We start from the raw sequence: 20,034 nt of genomic DNA on the forward strand, positions 1-20,034 counted from the left end.
CGACTGTTTGAGCCGGAGAAAGGCAGTTTTTGGGCAAAGGAGCTAGTTTTGCTTGTTTCCACGCCTGTGGACATGCACAAGTGAGACTGAAGTTAATGAGTTAGACCAGGAGCAACAAAGTGAGCAACTGCTTCAAGAAGCGGCTGTCAAGGCCGTCAACATCCTATTTGCTTATCTTGCTCATATGCAAATAGAAAATGATGAGAATGTTTAATGTTGGTTTAAATGAAAATTAAGAATCACATTGGGTAAAAACTGTTTTTCTTATTCAGCGTAGTAAACATTTATTTCTCTATTACTAAAAAAGTAAATGCTTAAGCAAAAATGCTGTACTGTGAGAGACAGAATGTTAATTCATATTGTTACCGTTGTGCTACAGCGGTACGTTTCAAAGACTAATCTTATGGCCGTAAAGCGTTAGAATTTGGGATGATAGTAATATATCTCTTTTATGCAGGCTAGGTTATTTGGAAGTCCTAGAAACCTATAGGAACTTTGAATTGTTCCTGACCAGGGAGATGGCGAGCCAACCGAGAGCCCATCACCTTATTTTCCTGAGGGGGAGAGCAAAGTTGGCCATTCGTCTTGAGCAATGATCAAACTTCTTCTTAATCAAGAAACTCAGCACGATGGAAGGATTGCTAAAGCCCCACATTCTCAACCTGACCATTTTGACCATTTGACTGAAGTAAGAGACAGAAGAACAGTACACAACACAAAGGTCCAAAACTGATCCCAAAGAACTAAACAGAATAATTTAAGGAACTCTGATATTTTAGTTTACAGACTTTATGTTCAGTTTACCCTCTTATACTGAGTGCAAAGGGTTTGAATTTAATATGTTCATTCAGCGGTAGAACTGTTAAATGTTGAAAGCTGTTCAGTTTGTATTTGTAAACCGGCAGCTTTATCGTGATACGATTTATATCAACTTCTTTGGATGGCGATACGATGTTTGCCGATATCACGAAGTGTGTTATGATACGATTTCCATTGAATTCAATTCACACATCTGCCCATCTGACACTATTATTTACATTTATATCAACTCACAAAAAAACTGATATGATTGGACCATTTAATTTCTAATCTCTAACAGGCATCAGGGCTTAAAATCAATAACAGAATTTCTGTATTTATAAACAGAAAAATAATAATAATAATGGATCATCTTGTGAATTTCAAAATAAAAGCTTATCTATTATGACAATATGGATCAATGTTTTAATTGGTATTTGTTGTAATTGGATCATTAATCATTTTATCAATATAGTAATGTGGATTGGTGGATTGTGACATACATACTGGTCAATAACACTAAATGCTTGTTCAGCAAGAGGGAACAGTATTTTATTTTTCTAAACCATTCCATAAGTTGTTCTATTAAAAGTATCTGTAGCTCCTTATCTTTCATTTGTCAATTTCTAAATGTTTCCTATTTAATCTGTAAAAACATATGAAAGTTGATACTCTGCATTGTTCGATCTTGAATTTTTCCAGTAAAACACTAAAGTTTTCAGTTGTAAGATAAGGAAATGTTTGAAATGATATGAATGCTTTACCAGAGCAATGTATATGAATCAATAATTCATATTTATTAGCATCTTTGCTGATGCTAGAAAAATGACACAGAGGTAAAATATTAAAGAGTTTGTTAACTGGGCTCCTCAAATGGGAATAAATCGATACAATAATTGAACAGCACTCAGGGTTTTTTAAGTCTTGCAGAGTGGTACTGGGTATTTTGTCTTTCAGCCAGAATTCTCACCATGGGTCGATGATAGAAATGTAATAATTACATAATTTGATAAAATGTGTTCATGAAAATAACTACTATTAGTAGTGGCCGTCTGTTTAACCACTTCAATACTTCTTCAAAAGTAAAAAAGCTATTTTGTGTAAACAGTGCATAAAGTTTTCTTAGCTTCAGTGTACTGCAATTTAAACTTTTAACACTCTAATATAAAAAAATTGATGAATACTTTTTTTTCACACTTTAATCCAGCGTGATTGTGTCACCTTTGAGCATTAACCTGTAATGTATCAGAAGTCTGAGGGAAATGGCCCAAACAGCACAGGCAAAAAGGTACGTTTTGGTTCAATTTTCACATCTGCACTAGAGCCCAGAGTAAAATGGGCTGAATACAGATGTTCACCACACTTTTCAGATTGTCACAAAAACTATTTTCCTTCCCTTTCACAATCATGCACTACTTTGTGTTGGTCTAGCTACCTCATAAAATCTCAGTAAATCACATTCTAGATTTATGGTTGTGACAAGAGGGTGAGGGGGATGTTATAGATTTTTGCACGGCACAGCAGAACAAGCCACTTTAAACACTAGATGAAACATTTAGCCCTTGAAAGCCTTATTTGACTTTGTAATAGACCTGAGACTAATATGGCTGTACATGAATGCCCTAACCTGACATTTCTGTGCAGACTTGTAATGCTGGCTGACCGGGTTAAGGCATGAAGGCTCTCTGCTCTTCAGGTCAGGCCAAACTGTTGCAAGTCCCTGCTGAGCCTTAGAAGGAGACACAGCACTCTAAGAAATAGATTAAAAACCAGAAAACCTCTTTAATGGAGAATTTGTGCACTGATGCTCCAGTGCTGCACCACGTTTCAGCCTGGGGGTGAATAAAATACAGGGGGTGTTCACCTAGTGTCAGCTGTCATGTGTATACCTACAGCTCTCCATGCGCGGCTGGATTGCATTACTGCTGTCAAACAGAGACTAGGCCAGACATTTTGTTTTTTAACCGAGCAAAAGGCAGAATATGTTGTATTTAGTTTGTATTTGCCATACCACCACAGATGTCAGTTCGTTGGCTTTTAGTTAAAAAAACAGGGTTCAAAATGTTGAGATAATACACTATTTGACAAGGATTTGACGTTTAAAAATCACATTGACTCTGTGGTCAGGACACGCTTTTTTCAGCTGCGTCTTTTAGCCGTAGTTAAGCCTTTTTTAAATCGTCCTGACCTGGGGGAGGCCATTCATGCTTTTATTAGCTCCAAGCTCGACTATTATAATGCCCTCTGTGTCGGTGTCTCCCGGTCGAGACAAAATTGCCTTCAGCTTGTCCAGAATGCAGCCGCCGTCTTTTAACCAACATCACACATCAACCCAGTTTTAGTTTCTTTACGTTGGCTTCCTGTTCGTTTTAGGATTGATTTTAGACTATTAGTTTTTAAATCTCTTGACGGGCATTCGCCTCCTTATTTTACAGGACTTTTAAGTGTTTTGGTGAGGGGCAGGTCCTTGAGGTCCTCCAGTCAGTTTCTATTGGATGTTCCAGGGACTAGGCTTAAGCGCCGGGATGATCGGGCCATTTCAGCGGCAGCACCCGCACTCTGGAGCCAGCTTCCTTTGGACCTTTGTGATATTGTTGTGTATTTACTTTTTATTGTTTTACACTTTGATCTCCTAATTTGGATGTTTTCAAGCACTTTATAATCAATCAATCAATCAATTGCAGTTCAAACATAAATCAGTGACCTCAGTAACACTGAAAGTTTTCTTTTCATACTTAAAATAAATGTAGTCACTCAATTATTACCACTTTACATCATTGGACCTCAGATTTTACTCCTCTAAGTGCTTCTAATGAAATATTGCAGTTTTACTATGTAGACTCCCAAAAACAGCAGTATTTTTTTTCTCTTTTTTATTTATTTTTATCAATCCACACTTCTTATAATGTGGCAGCAAAGAGACCTGTAAAATGAAATTGCTTGGAAACAGAAATTTGGAAACTTCAAATTATTTGCACATAATTTGAAGTGCTAAAGTTACAACAGCCATTACCATGAGTAAAAAAAAAAGCTCACTTTTCTTAATTCAAAGAAAGTAGTGAACAGACGATATCCGGTTATACGAAAGTATCTTCTCTGTCGCTCCACATATTCCACTCATTAGCCTGGTTCAGGTAGCCGGATCGTATCTGTCACGCCCATAACTGGGTTTCACTTAGAAACCACGAGACAGCATCTATTTGCTGAAAACTAATACTGTCTCTGGATGTAATGCTGTAGTTATTGCCATCTTATCTCCAGGTGCAGGCACCCGAAGACGGTTAGTATTTGGCGGCTGTGTGGCCTCCTGATAATGATCGGGGAGAAAACACAACATCCTCCGTTTTTTGATTGAACACCTTCAAGCCTTTTCAGAAACAGACTCTTGCTCTTGTTTTGGCACACACCCATTGTCAAATAAAATCAAAATAACCTTTTTTCTGACATAATGACGTGAGAAATGACTTTCCTTTTGCACTTAGGTGATAGACAATTTAGTGAGAAGGGGTTTTGAGCATTAGATCGTCAGGTTTTCTGAAGGTCTGAAAGTTTTTCTTTGAGCCTTTGCAATTTCCCCCCTGATTTATGGTTCACTCCGTCCGCCTAACCACCGCAGCGTATTGTGCAGTTTGCTTAAGAAGAAAGCAGACCATTGGGAAACAAAACATAGTGTTAAAGGCCCTAAAAAGCTGTACACAGCAACTGCAGAGTACCTTAATGTCACGTTTTTAAGAAATAGTGCGTAAATAACACACATTTTTTCTGGAAATTGTCAGGAATTGGATTAAAAATGAGTGAACAACTTTGAAGAGATCACATCAGAGCAGGAATGCAGCACAGATATCAGGGCCTCGTGAATAAACCCTCTTTGTGGCCCCTAATGCTCACTTGAACAAAATCTCAGATGCAGATTTTTCTCTTGATATGAGCCAGAGATAATAATGTGGTGTCAGACTCTAATTTATACTGAGCAAACATCTAATGATCAGCATAGCTCAGCCCCTTACAGTCTTCCTGTCCAATCTGCTAGAAACTTTCCCCCGTTTTTTTTCTTCACTTTCATCGTCCTCTATCTCTCCGTCTCTGCTACAAGGAATACAGCTCCCATAAAAGCAAAATAAATACACTAATAGCTTAAACTGCTTGAAGTCCAACATACAATCACAAACTACTCCATTTGAGTGTTGCTAAGATCTTTCAGCTCAATCGGCTGCAGATGTTTGAGTGCAAATTGAACAACCTAGCTGTCTACATCCAGCTGAACGTGACATTCTGCTGCTGCCGTGTCTGAAACTAAGGACCGTGGGGTCCATAGCATTAGGCTTTGCTAAAACTGACGTGACCCTTGCAGCGGTGCTGTTGAGGCTGCTGTCATAATGTGCGGTTTTCTTGAAATGTGTAAATTCCAGTGCGCAGGTGCCTCTCTGTGTTTGGTGGACCGAGACACGATTCCTGCCGCAGACGACCTGTCATTCATCCTCTGCTCCTCCCGGCCAGTCATGCCTTTACCTGTGAACCCTCCAGCTGAACGCCTAAAATGTTAGATGTGAGGTCAAGGAGTTTGTAGAGGTGGACTGCCTTTTGTTTTGGTCCTCGTTTTCTCCTGGTTATCTTCGTCAGGGAGGTGAGATATTGTCATTTGGTTAATTTGTTTTGAACAGGTAAGTTAATTGATATTTCAGATAGTTTCCTTTTATTTGTTGTCTTTGACATATGTTCACTTTACAGCTGCACCCAACATCTTGTGAATAAATCATTGTACAGTATCAGTGTGTTGTGGCTGTTTAAGCTCTGACAATGATGGATCCCCTTCATGTTGTGGCCTGGCCACCCTTAGAGGTTAAATATACACTCATGTTCAGTAAATTTGAATATTATTGCAAAATTCCTTTATTTCAGTAACTCTATTCACTAATTAACACATTATATAGATTAGTTACATGCTTATGTTTTCAAACGGTTCAATCTGTTAATATTTTCTACTTAAAGCTAATGAAAACATGATATTCAATATTATAAATGATGTAATAAACTATGTTACATGAGACCAATAAAAACTTTTTTAATTCAGAAATGTGGGCTTAATAAATACCTGCTGGAAGGTTATTTTGAAAAGGAGCCAATATCCTAATTTATTGGATTTGATTGTGTATTTTTTTTTTAATTGCAATGCAATAAACCATTTACTAGACGTTTTCCACAGGTACAAAAGCCGTATTTCATATTTACCTTCTGACTTACTGTGAACTTAATTCAAGAAACTAATTGTCTGTGGCTTTTTTTAAAGTTGCAACAAATTATCTAATAAAGTAATAATTATAAGGCAAGACCTTTTGAGCCCCAATAGTTTTATAAGGCATTAAATCTGATATAATTAGACTTAACTATGTCCTTAAAGCCAGAAATGTCTCCCCGTTATTGTTTGATTCAGCCATCTCTAAAGGAAATGGTAGATCTTTTGGTGTTAATAGCTCTTGGGCTCAGTTGTATTCAGTCTCACTGCACAATTTATAGTAAATGTGTCACAATTGATCTCTGGGAAGGGGAAGAATATCCATAGAAATTAAACTGTTTTTATCATCAGGTTTGCGACATCTCTGTGTCAACTGATTGGTGGTAAATTTGATGCCAACAGATTTATGAGATTAATCTGTCTTCAAAATCTAAAAATAAATCTCCACCATCCTGCCTTCACTCTGCGAGAACTGTTGCTGATATCAGCTCACGTCGCGCTAGCTCAGTTGTGCTCATCCATCTCTTAAAAAAGTCAACTTTCTTCTCTTTTCTTTTTTGGTACCCTCATTTCCCTATCTCTGGGAAAAACACGAAGCATTTTGCACCTCCTTTTTCACGAATGTCTCCACTGAGGGACAATAAAACTTATTTCTATTATATTCTTAAAGGAGCCTCAGACGGCACCCATCATTCTGTCACAAAATTTAGTTTTTCAATCACTCCATTTAGCCAGCGTGAATTTCATTATCGCATTAATAGATTTGAATTTCTTTTTACATGCAGCAGAAAAAAACACTTGCATTTCCAGGATTTTTCCAGATCCCTTCCTGTGATGGACCCTGGGTAAGCAGTACTATTTCCCCCACGATACAAAGCTCAGTTTAATTTAACCCAATCAAACTTTTCCATTTTAGAGAGCATTTTTGCTTCTTTATCCAAAATCTTGCATATAGTGTACTGGCAGGTTTCACTCAGAGATGCTTTGTGTTCCCAGAATCAGCAGATGGCAGCTACTCTAATAACCCAAACCGTTGGCAACATATGAAGCAAACATTTCAATGTAGCATTGGAAAAAAAAAACGTCATGCTAAGGGAATTCATGGTATGGCAGAGGTTATTCATGTAAAATAGAATAACTATCAATGTTAAATACCATGTGACATTTTTAACTATTTTTTCTAAAGCGGTGCTTTTCTCTGAATCAAGCTTGTTAACCTGCTATAAAGTTTTGAATTTTACGTTATTAGGACTTATTCTATTGTGGCTCCACGTTACATCCGTGCCCCACAAAATGCAGGAAGTTCTTCCAAAAAGCTTGGCTGCACATTCATTGGAACATCCCGGTGAAATAGTGGTCTACATGTATTTAGCATGAAATCATTTAAGTTTTTAACCCAGCAACAGAGGGCAGGAGGGACAGCCTGTGATCCGTCAATTCAGCACTTTAGGAGCTGAATCATGGCGTTTGTTCTTCTGCTGATGCACAAAAAAAACAAAAATAAAAAATCCTGTCGTTCTGAGCAGAAATGCCGGCAGATATCATCACCCCGATGGAAATTACAGTTGATTCCCAGTGAATATCAATGTGACAGGATGTCGCTGCTTTGCAAGCGGTAGACGCCGAATCTTCACCAGGGAAAGGCTCTCACCCATCTTCTCCCTTGGAAAGTGAAAATTGGTCCGGAGTGGGAGGCACGTCAACAACGCACAGAAGAGAAAAGACACTTTGTTTCCTGTATTGGTCTTTTATTCGCACACTGATGGACAAGTGAGTCACAGCTGCACAAAACAGTTAAGAAATCCCACCTACAAAGGCAGTCATGTTCTCACACACCAACTTTTTTCAGTTCTGCATGAGACGATTAGCTTGCATGAAAGTTAAGCCAGTAAGTGAGAAACTCATGATTCCAGAGCAAGAGAGTTGACTGCACCATATGGGCTGTAGATTGTTTCTTTCTATCTCTCAGTCTCTCTTCATGTCTTTGCAGCGGGCGCTCACTCCTCGTTACCGTCTGGAAAGCTCACCCTTCATCTCCATTTCATTGACTCTACGCGTCACCTCGTATATTTACCGATGCCATATTGTTGAACTGTTATAAAATCAGTTATGGTCTACATGTACCACCGCGTCCTCTTCCCACAGAATCTTTTCTCTGTTTCAGAACCGAAACCCAAAACTGGAACTTTCTCTCATGGCCAACAGATTGAAAGCCAGATTTTATTTTTCATTCACTCTGTTTTAATCGAAAAGCATGAAAGGCCTTGACTGCTGCCATAATTGCAGCTTGCCGCTCTGCAGGAAACAGCTACCCAGTGTTATTCCTCTGTGTGCGCCATGTCCGCTCTCAGTGGATTGTTTGGGGCTCGACTGCTTCTGAAGGCCTTCTCATCAATACAGGTCATTTCACTTTTCTTAGCCTACTTTACACGACTTGGGTTATCAAAAAGTATATTTTGAAGAAAGTAATAACATTTCACATTTGTTAATTGTGCTGCTTATATATACAGAGTCCTGCTAATTTCTTTAACACATAAAAATTCCCATTTTCATGAAATATTTTCCTATTAACCCTTAAAACCTTTCTTCTACCTGTCAGGAAATATATATATATATATATATATATATATATATATATATATATATATATATATATATATATATATATATATATATATAACCAAAGCCAATCTCTTGTTATAAATCCCAGAGAAATCTTTTTTTAGCCATAAGCTAGTATACGGGGATATTAAAATAAATTAAGTTCCCTTTGAATTATATAGCAAAAGAAAGTAATCTCAAGACAAACAACAATCCAAAAATATCCAAATTGGTCTACATTTAGATAAAATCCTCACAACTCTTTCAATACGCTGTAGCCACATTCAGACTGAACTAAACACAGTCTAATTTAATAAAAACACATGCACAGGAAACAAATGTCATTCACAGTTAAACGTTGCAGCTCGTGTAAAGGTTTAAGTTGTCCTTAAATGAGATGACCTGAAACAATTTCTACAGGTGCGTTTTACCCAGGTACAGAAATACCTATTGTAAAAAAGTTTGTTTACTCTTCTAGTCTCTTAGATGGAGATCTTTCACCATTTCAAATTAAAATCAAGCCAATATGCAGGAAGATATTTTTAAACGGCTTTCAAATCTGATGTTGCTTGATATATTTTAAGATCCCCAGCTCCACACGATCCCCGATGAAACGAAAAAAAGAGATCATTTTACCTTTTGATGTAATATTATCCTAACAGACTCCCTCTCCTACTTGTATCGCTCTGGGTTTTATCCCGCTGTACATCCAGTACCACTTCATCCGTTTCCACCATCTTCCTTTCACTCCTTCCCTCGGCCCTTCCACCCCATTCATCTCTCGCCCTGCTTTGCCCTGTCCTCTCGCCCTGTTCTTATCTTTACAAACCCGTCCTTTACAGTAGGGTGCGTGTATCCCATTGCTCAAACAAAGCCCTTTGTTGGCTGCTAGTCAGTGTTTGAAAAGAGGGCAGGGAGGAAGAGAAAAAGAAAGAGGGCAAGATTTTTATGAGAAGAGAGAGTGGTACATGTAGGGCTGCCTTGAGTAAGATAACTGGACTGGGAAAAACAAGAAAGATGCCCTACTATCTCTTGGAAGATACATATCACTGTTGTTCTTAAAGAAATAGTCCCAAAAACCTCAGAAACAACATGGAACAAACAAACGTCTTGATGTGTAAACAACTCTAAACATATGGTGCCCTTCGAAAGTATTCCTAGCGCTGGAACTTTACACCTTTGATCACATTTAAAGCACAAACTTATTTTCTATTTTTTTGGGATTCCATGTGAGAGACAAACACAAAGTAGAGCACAACTGTGAAACAGAAGGAACCAGACACATAAGTTGTCGGTACATGAATTTAACATTCTGCGCCACATGCAAAATGCTAAGTTTGTAGAAAAACAAACCATACACATGGTGTGTAGGACTGGTCAACCACCACCATGGTTAAACATGGTGGTGGTTGTGTCATGCCGTGCTATTCTTCAGCCGGGACAGGGAAGCTGGTCAGCGTTGATGCAGCCCCGGTGGCGTGGGTGGGCAATGAGTCGCCGTGCCCACCCTGGACAGGACTCTGTGTTTTTTACCTCAGAGTGGTCAACTTTCTGTTATTACTATCTCGATTTGTCTATCATGCGATTCAACCAATTAAATCAATGACATCCATGGCAGCCAATTACAGCTAGGGAGGGGCAGGTCACTGAGTCATACATTTTAGCTGGATGGCTGTGGTCACTGTGGCTGGTGCGGCGTGGATATTTAACCTGACTCTCACCAGATAGATGTAGTTCCGCCACACGGCTCCAAATATACATCTGGGATTGCTCCTTTGGAGATGTATTTCAGAAAGAGGGGCCTTATCAAAAATCCTTACATATGATTGGATAAACCACTTGTCTGTCATCTTTACTGACGTGCTGCAAGCTCTTGCCAAACCCAGTCTGGAGAAGGGCGAACACATCGTTTCCACCAACAAAAGCCTTCAAAGCCGTTCTCTGGCGTTCTTAATATGAATATTAATTCTATATATAATATAGAATTAATATTCGGTAGATTGGACAACACTGCTTCGAGCTGCCATTGTTGTCTGAATCAAAACAGTCACTTCTCTGATACATCACATCGTATAAAATGGACGATCCTGATTGGCTCGTCTATTTTCTGTGGTACTGAAATCCCTCCCAATGACAGCGATTCCAGATGGATGTGTTGACGCCGTGTGGAGCTCAGCGGAACTACATGCATCTGGTGAGAGTCAGGTTTGTGGACATTCAGACTTATTTCCAAACAAATACCAGAAGTAACAACGGAGCAGGAAGCAGTGCCATTAATTTCTGTTGAAACGTAAGCACTTATGTGAACACTGGAGCACTTGCTTATTTCAAATGCGGTTTTTCACTAAAGTAACAGTAAACCTCTTTGAACAAATGAAAAACATGAAAAATTGTAAATGCAAAGGTAACAAAGAAATAAAAATTTACCTCATGTTCAGCCTGTTAGATCTGCCTTCATCCAAAAATGATTTACTCTGAACAGAAACGTTAAAGTCTATTAAGGTAAAATAATTAGCAAAAGTTCTGCAGACTTTGAGGCTCTTTGGTCTTAATTGGCTCCTCCTAATGAATTTTCTTCAGGAAAACAAAAGTTGTCGTGACCACATTGTTCAGTGTCCTCTGTCAGACATTTATGATGTGTTTAGGGACCGTCGTCAAACAAAACAGGACCAAAAATAATTCTTATTCTAAGAGCTCTTTATAGAATGAGTCCTAGTTCTGTATTACACTCCCCATGCTGCATTTCATTCATTGTACTGTATTTGTTTCCTTGTTTTAATCCCACTTAAAATCTATTGTCTTTCTTCATTTTCCTCCTTGATAGGTAAAACAGAGTTATCTTGTGTGGAAGTATATATGCACCATTGTTGATAAAAAATTTGTTTAATGTATTTTTACAGGTTTTTACTTTATCCACGTTACCTATTGCAACTGTTTTTAAAACAGTAATATTGAGAAGTTATTTTAGAAATAAATATTTGTTACAACTGTTTTCAAATCATTAATATACTGTATGTTGGAAATATAGAGAAACACACTGACAAATCCTGTATTATTGTTCATTTTCCACATGGGGGACAGGACACAGCATTTGTGCTCAGGGCCCCTAAATGGCTAGCACCACCCCTGATCTTAGTGAGCCATTTGTGTAGGTTCCCTGCCGGATGCATTAATGCCAGCTGAGTCTGACCTCCGTTTTCTTGTGTATATAAGGACTGTTCAGAGTTAGCGTTCAACTCTGCTCCAGTTCAGGTCATCTTTGAGCCTTTTTGGAACCACGTAAACATCACCATCATAGAAAAAAGTCCTGGTACGCTGACGGGATAACATTCTGAAGTGCTAGTACTGCGTACTGGTCCATACCGGCCCACTTAAAGCACTGCACGTAAAGGCAATGTGCATGCACGTTCCTCGTCAGTTTCCGCTTAGTGGCTGCGCATGCGTACTTCTAGTGTTTATATGTATCCGGTTAGCTTAGTGGCTAGGTTAGCAGTTAGCTTTGGTGTTAGCGGTTCATTGTAGCTCCGCTGCTCTCACCTTATACTTTAAACATGGCTGAGAGTCACAAGAAGCAAACCATGTTTATGAGAAGAAGAGGAAGAAATAAGAGCAGAGTGGATTTCAGAAATTTTTTTCACGCTATCCCCTTGAAGAGTGGAAGAGCATGGCAAGATGACCTTGTGCATGCTCAATTATGTAAAAAGGGACTTGGGGGAACTTCCGGAAAAATTGTCGACCCTAGCTTTAATAAAAAAAATTCCTTTCTCTCACGGAGTATAGATCAATAGCATTTCTCTATTGCATACGGTCATGAAACATTTTTAAGTAGATAAGTAGAACTCAACCCCATTTGGCTTAACCAATACAGTTTTATAGTGACACTTGATTAACCAGAGACTATTCATTGATGATGTCAGGTTCGACAGATGCTACACATTTCAAAATAAATTAACTAATGAAATGAGTGCAAGGATGTGGCATTTTATTAAAATGTGGCATTTTATTAAAATGTGGAAGTTTTTAGCCACATTCATTCTTATTCTTATTGTTATTCATTCTTTCTAAAAAAAAAAAAAAAAAAAAACCTGCCAAATGTTGTGAAAAATCCAGGTTTTTCCAATCTGCCCATAAGCTATTTTTTCCAACTCAATGTGCTCAAAATAAGCCTAACTGGGTTAATCTGGCAACACTGACCACACTATTGCTTTTTTTTTTTTTTTTTTTTTCCTAAATTTGGGGATTTTATTGAGATAATTTCTTTTCTCAGCACTGTAGGACTGGTCACAGAGCCACTGTTAGGTCTGGAGCATAAAGAAGCTCTTTAAAAAAAATGGAATGATCAGAACTATTTGTGGAAATAGTTGAACATATGTGTTCGCAGATGCTCTCCTTCCCATCTGACGGAGCTTGAGTTGTTTTACGAACACAAAATGGGCAAACGTTTCCATTTCTATATGTACAACACCAGTAGACATACCACTAAAAACTTACAGCTATAACTGCAACGGAAAGTGGATCTGAATGCATATAAAAACCGCACTTTTCTGATTATTTCTAAAACATTGAGAAAAAAAGCATGTCATTCTAATTCAAAATGACATACTAGCTTGTGTTGGTCAATCACATAAAACTCTAATAAGTTAAAGTTTGTGATTGTAATGTGACAAGACATGACAATGGTAAAGGGTTGTGACTACTTTTGCAAGGCATGGTGCTGTGTCATTATCGTCATTGTACAAAATCTAGAACAAATATCGACTTAAAAACTTCTCAGCAAAAATAACCTATTTATTATTTTAAAATGGGTGAACTTCCCCAAGACTCTCAGTGTGGAAAAATAACATTAATACTTAAACATTCTGCTATCTTACCTATTTTAATGAGACGTGTAAACACTAATAATAAAACTGGTCATGCTTGGTTCCAACACTGTCAATCTGTGCATATTATCACCACATAAAGGGCACATAATGACTCCTGATTGGTATAACAAATTACCTGGGGACAAATGAAATGAAAATCAAGATCAAGAAGTTCAGAAGACAGCAAGGGTGGACAAAAAAAGACAGACGTCTTCAAAAAACTTGTGGAAGGATGTAAGACTATGCATTCAAAGAGTGCAATTGAGCAAATTACACAGAGAGTGACACACAAAATGAAAAAGACACAGAGGAAAATGAGAGAACCAATGCATGTACTTCTGCAGAAGAAAGGGGGAGTGAGAAGGATTGATGTGAGCAGGCAGTGAGGCAGAGCCGCTCAGAGGAGGGAGGCAGAGCGTTTGTGAGAACCAGAGAGAGAGAGAGAGAGAGATGGGCGGGTGGTGAGAAAACACGCTCTGCACGTGATTTAATCTGTTCACATGGCCTCTCATTATGCTGGTATGAATAGTTAATGTGAAAAGCAGCATGCTACAAAAACAATCATCTTTTTTTATTTAGAATGAGTTTGAAATAAGGGTGCCAGGTAATAGAAAAAAAAAGAAAAACACAACAGAGATGAGGACAGCATTATTGTGAATCCTCTTAACTAAAACAATGCACCAGTAACATATTGGTGCATGTACAGTTCGGTTGTAGTTTATCGGCAGATAGCTGATGCTGTCTTCTGCTGTGCAAAAGCCTGTGTTATATAATGATGGAAAGGCACCAACATCTCTGTCATCCCTTCCTATAGGCAAATGAATCAAACCTATGTGTCCTATAGACAATTTGCACACACTGACACTGGTGCTTGTAGACCAGTTGCAGCCTCATTTCTGCAAGATTCCTGCAGAACTCCAACCTGATTGGGTCTCTGTACAGCTTGTCTGCAAACACATATGAATGAGGAATGGGAGAAGGATATTCCAGTATTACGGCATTTGTGCAAAAGCATGTTAAATGTGTTTGTTTTCTTTCAGGTGTAATCCCTTGGAGAAACATCCCTGGGTTTTCTGAATGTGTCAATTGAAGTCACTCATGACATTTTACATCCAAGTTTATTTGCAATTCTACATCAAAGGTTCTTCTGAAATAATTCATCACAAATACAGACTTTTGCAAATTTTGTCACTATTTATATTTAAGGTACACATGGAGTGGGGAGTATTTGTTTAAACCGCTGCATTAAGTATTAGTTTACACTTTAAATTGTATATGATATTATGCCTGAGGAAAACTTATTATCATTCAATGTAATGAAACATTATAAATTTGTGCACCCAGAGCACACAGGTGATCTACCTTACCAATTCCCACATCACACAAGACAGCAGTTGACGTCCCAAGTACTGGTTAGCATTATCTTAAAGTGTAGTCTAAGTAGTTCGATGAATATTTGCATCAGAAAGAATCGATTAGGATCTGTTGAAAAAAAAGAGGCTAAGATCCCCTGAGCCCCCTACTCTCAATTCCCAGGTCTTACAAAATAATTATAATATTTTAAAATATATGTTAGAGCTTATGTTTGAGCTCACATTTGCACATTCAGTTTAGTTTTAGGTGGTGTTTGCTCACCAGAAAACCACATACTTTACTACGTTTGAGGCCAGTTGAAAATGATGTTGTAGCTGACGGGTGTATAGGGTGCAATATAACCTTTAGCTGTAGGTGGGAGCAAGAGACTGAAAGACTAAGCGTTGCATGACATATGGTTTATGTTCCACAGCCTCTAATGCTTTGGCCTGAAACTGTTTTTTTATGGCCCATTTATAGCCTAATTCAGATGTTGACTATGCAATTTGCACCAGGGATAAGTGAAATATTGGCATGCAGTTTTCTAAGTCATTACACATTCTAGTTGTACTGACTGAACAATAAACATGTAACACATCAAGATGTCCCACAAATGTGCACATCAAATAATGGATTGCTAAGATTCTGTGATCAGCCTGGAGGCTTGGTTTTAAAATGGTACACATGGTTCACAATACCATAGTGCAGCAGATTACAAAACGGTATGGTATGGTATATGGTTATCCATCATCTCTTGTGTCTGACTTTATATCATTCTAAGTCAATGAAGATTTTCATTTCTATATGGTACCAACTCTGCACATCAAAGCTATGCCTACATAACCAAAAAAAAGCCCTTGAATACACACACACACACACACACACACACACACACACATTCATACTAAACCTCTCATCCATGCGGAAACACGTGAGGGTATAGAGGCGCTTCGAGCATGCAGCTGCATCCCATCTCCAACATAAGAAATGGAGCCCCTGTCACTTTAATTAATGACATGGTTAAACAATCAAGCTTTTTAAATGACCCATAAAAATAAGCATTTATAATGCCACCCTTTAGAGATAACTGCCAGCGCAACGCACTACGCCAAATCAGACCGCCGAGCCAAGGAGGGAGGAAATACTATTATAGCAGCACATGACAGCGCGGAATCAAATCATTTCAATCTGTAACCAAACCAGCACCCGTGCAGGCTCTCTGCTAACCAACATGGTGGTTGTAAGCCAGCATCACATGCGGAATTAACCCCATTCTGTAGAGGGGAAAAAAGGCGTGCTGAAATAAACAATTGTGACTCAGAAGTGCCGCTAGTAGCGTTTCAGCACAGCGGACAGCGCTCTGGTACTTCATTTCAGTCCTCTCCCGGTAATAACGCAGCATTCTCTCTTTTTCTAAATCTTGTCCCCTGCAAGAGCGAGCGTCTACGTAACATCCCGTTAATCCCATGGCTGTAAAATATGAATCAAATTACGCGAGTTCGCTTGTTTTCCATCGAACATCAACGTGTTGGAGAAAATGTTACACACTGAGCCACCCTGCTCTCCAACCACACTAAGCAACGCCAACCCCGCTGCTCTTACCTTGCCATCCCCATGCCAGGGCCTCCCACTCCCATTCCTCCCCCGGCAGCTGCCCCGTTGACCGGCTTCATATGCTGCCCTGGCCCCGCTCCTGTTCCGGGTCCACCGGGCATAACCGACCCCATCATCCCGGCGGCTCCTGGCTCCCCGCCGCCCTCCATGCTCGCTTCGTTCCCCATCTCGGTCCGAGCTCAGGAGATGGGAGGGAGGAGAAGAAAGGCAGGCTGGGGCAAACAGGCAGCGTCGGGTTTTCTTTTCTTTTATTTTTTTATGACGCTCTAATCTCTAAATTAAAGGAATGGGGGGAAAATGTCAATAGGAAAAAAGGGGGAAGAGAAAACAGCGACTAAACTCAGCGCTGCTCCTCCATCACCGCCATCGTCGTCCGCATCCTCATTCTCGTCAGCTTCAGCACCGGGCTCCCACTGACGAAGACACGGGAGCGTGCGGCACGGCCACGGCGGCACGAAGGCGAGAAACGGCGAGATCACATCTGAGTAAATCCTACTAGAATAATAATTTTAAAAAAAGATAGATTCGTTCGGCGAAATCCGAGAAGTAGTTCACTGGAGATTAATTAAGATAATTGGTGATCATCAAGTATACTCCAAATCCTTTGAACTATTTAATTAGAAACTGTTGCGAACTGTACGTCCCTAACAAGTACAAGTTCGGCAAAACACCAAAAAATGCAACTATTAACATGCCACGCAGGCCCTTGTCAAAATAAACTCTGGGAATTGGGATACTACTATCGAGGACGCGATTTCTTTTTATTTTTTTTATTTTTGCTGCGCGTTCTTGTGAGTCTTTTCCCAGAGAAGGACACGAGGAGTGACGTGAACGCGCAGAGGCGTCAACTGCACCGGAGCGTCACGTGGTCGGAGAGAGTACATGGTGTTACACACCTGCCCGGTGGTTTTTATTTATCCTGATATCAGCCTTTATCCGAGTCAGGCAGCATGGGAGGGTTACTACTGCTGCTGGTGGCCGGAAGTGTTGTAGAAATGGGTTTTAAGCAGCACAAAATCCTTCACTGAACATAAATGAGTATTTTAATCATAAAAGAGGAAAACTATTTATTATTTCCGAAATAATGCAGGTCTGCAGTAAACACCACTTTAGATCTATTGAAGCTCTGCTGTTTCTTAATGCATTTTTTTATCCATTTATGTATTTATTTATTATTCCAGGAGATTTTAAAGCCACTTTTATGTCTTAAAACCTTTAAACATTCTCCCCTGCATGTTCTTTAAACAAAAAAAAGTCACATATGACTGTTTCTTGCTTGTCTGCCTCTTAGAATGGATTAGTGACCACAAGAAAAACGAAAGAAGCAGCCTGGAAGCCAAGATGAAAACCAAACCAATAATTTGTTTGGTGATTTTGGGTTTTATCCGTCAGACGTAGAGCAACGCACTGGGCTTTGAATCCGTCGCTACTTCCTCTGCTTTCACTGTTTTTTTCTTTTGGGTTTTCTTTTTGGGGGGGGGGGGGGGTTGTTTTAGTTCCAACACTTTGATTAGCTTTCAGGTACTGAAAAACATGCCTTCAGGATGTATTTGACCAGACACTTCCCAACATCAGTGTCAGACAGAACTGCAGCTCTGCAAAAAGTAATAGAGACACAACACACTGCAAATACCACTTACATTGCTGTAAGATACACAATTGAGAGCTTTGAGGAGAACAAAAAAAAAACAAGATGTGATAAAAGGTGTATTTAATCAATTCAGCTACGAAACTATCACCTAAGATTAACAGCCAGGCAGCATCTCACAGCCAGAGTCGATGTATAGAAGAACTGCTCTTTGTTGCTCTGCCAAGTGTCTTCCTCTGTGGGGAGAATTGATACCGCTGAACAAACCCAGCCAGCTACAGCTTTTATACGGTACAGCTTTTCTTTCATTGTAAAAAAATAGAATAAGTTTTAAAAGAAACCATCATCTTAGCTCCAAAGCTAATTTTGCCACGTAAAAATTAATGGTATCGCAATAAGCTGTGAATATGTTGTGTCAAGTTGTATTCTCAAACTGTATGACAGGTTTTGCAGCAAGGAAAATGAGCAAAGCGCACAATCACTCAAAAAAGGTTAAGACAGAAACATTAGCATCAAGTTAGTCAACATAAGGTATAGTGTATGTGATTTAGATTTATTAGACTCAGTGTGTGCATATATGAATACCCTGGTCCTCAATTTGTTTTGTAATTGTGTCAAAAATCAGGACAAACCACCTCCCATCCCTAAAGAGAGTACAGCACCAGCCCAACATGTTGCAAAGTACTAACTCCAAGATAAAAACATTTTAGTTTTAGAGCAGAATTGGCACATTTTCAATTAATAAAATGACAAATATTGATCATTATTTAATGCTTTCTGTTCCAGTACAGCTGAATTATTCAGAATGCTTATATTAATTCACTTTGGAGCCTAATATAATCCAGACTTCTTTTTTAGATTTTTTTTTTTTTGTTTTTTGCCTTGCATGAAACCAGGATTTGTTTTTATTGACGGACAGCAGGAAAGTCAGTATTTACCCAGACTGAAAAATATCTCCATTTTTATTTAGGACAAGGGTGATAGAGAGTTAAACTTTGTGAATGAATAGTACTTGTACAAGTGCTTCACACTACAGTCAGTCATTCACCCATACACACACAGATGATGGTGAACTATGAGTTACCTATGGTAACTCTTGAGAATCTGCAGAGAACTGCAGCTCAGGTGGGAGAATATGTCATATTACAAATAGTGCAGTAAACTCCACAAATCTGCAGCATAAAGAAAGCGTTGTGCAATGGGGATAGTTTCTTTGAGCAGTGACAGGGGAGCAGGAGTTTTTAGAAAGACAGTCGGAACAAAACAGAAAACAGCTGTCTATACTTATAAACGTTCTCTTAAGTTTATATATTTATATTTGAAGTATGTCTGCTGTGAGCAGATCAAGAACAAAAGTCAAATTTCTTCTCTGTGCACACAAACAATATAGCAGATTGTGATTCATGGCAAACCTAGAAGAAAACCTGCTGGAATCAGCAAACGTCTTAAGACTTGAGGCGGAGGTTTACCTTCCAGTTGCACAACAATCCTAAACACTCAACCAATTGAGAATATGTGGTCAGACTCGAAAACGGAGGTTTACAGATAAACTTTCTTTTCTTTTTTTGTAAAAGCTTTTGAGAACCCATTGAGCATATTCTTTCCACAATAGACACTGCATTGTGTTGGTTCCTCCATAATTTCCCAATAAAAATATTCTGGATTCTTGGTATAACTTTACAATACGCGAAAAGGTTGTAGGGGTGTCAATACTGTCAGGAACATTTCTTATTCCTCCAGCAGCGGACTCTGTGGCAGCAGTCCAAGCGGCCTTTTTTTAATTTGCCATCATGGAGTGTCAAATGAATTACTGAAACCAACAAACCGTCTCTAAGCCAATGTAGGGTTTCCTGCTCCAGCAGAGTCCTGGCTACTCAGGGAAATTTGCAACTTCAGAACTGATCGCTTTGACAGACTGGCTCGTTGACGTGACTGTGGAAGCAAATGCTTAAGAAGATTAAAAGGAGCAATGTGCCAGCACTCCA

General features: G+C 39.0%; 1 protein-coding gene across 1 annotated transcript in view; it reads right to left on the reverse strand.

The window, feature by feature from the left end:
• The window catches only part of LOC118564819 (glycine-rich protein DOT1-like), a 35,807-nt gene extending 18,915 nt beyond the window's left edge, over positions 1-16,892 (reverse strand). Inside the window, exon 1 of the mRNA XM_036144025.1 lies at positions 16,450-16,892. Coding sequence (XP_035999918.1) covers positions 16,450-16,628 — 179 coding nt within the window. The 5' untranslated portion in view covers positions 16,629-16,892. The remainder of the gene's footprint in view (positions 1-16,449) is intronic.
• Positions 16,893-20,034: the final 3,142 nt, after the last annotated feature.

Source organism: Fundulus heteroclitus, chromosome 1 (genome assembly GCF_011125445.2).
Source record: "Fundulus heteroclitus isolate FHET01 chromosome 1, MU-UCD_Fhet_4.1, whole genome shotgun sequence".
NCBI classification, from domain to species: domain Eukaryota; kingdom Metazoa; phylum Chordata; class Actinopteri; order Cyprinodontiformes; family Fundulidae; genus Fundulus; species Fundulus heteroclitus.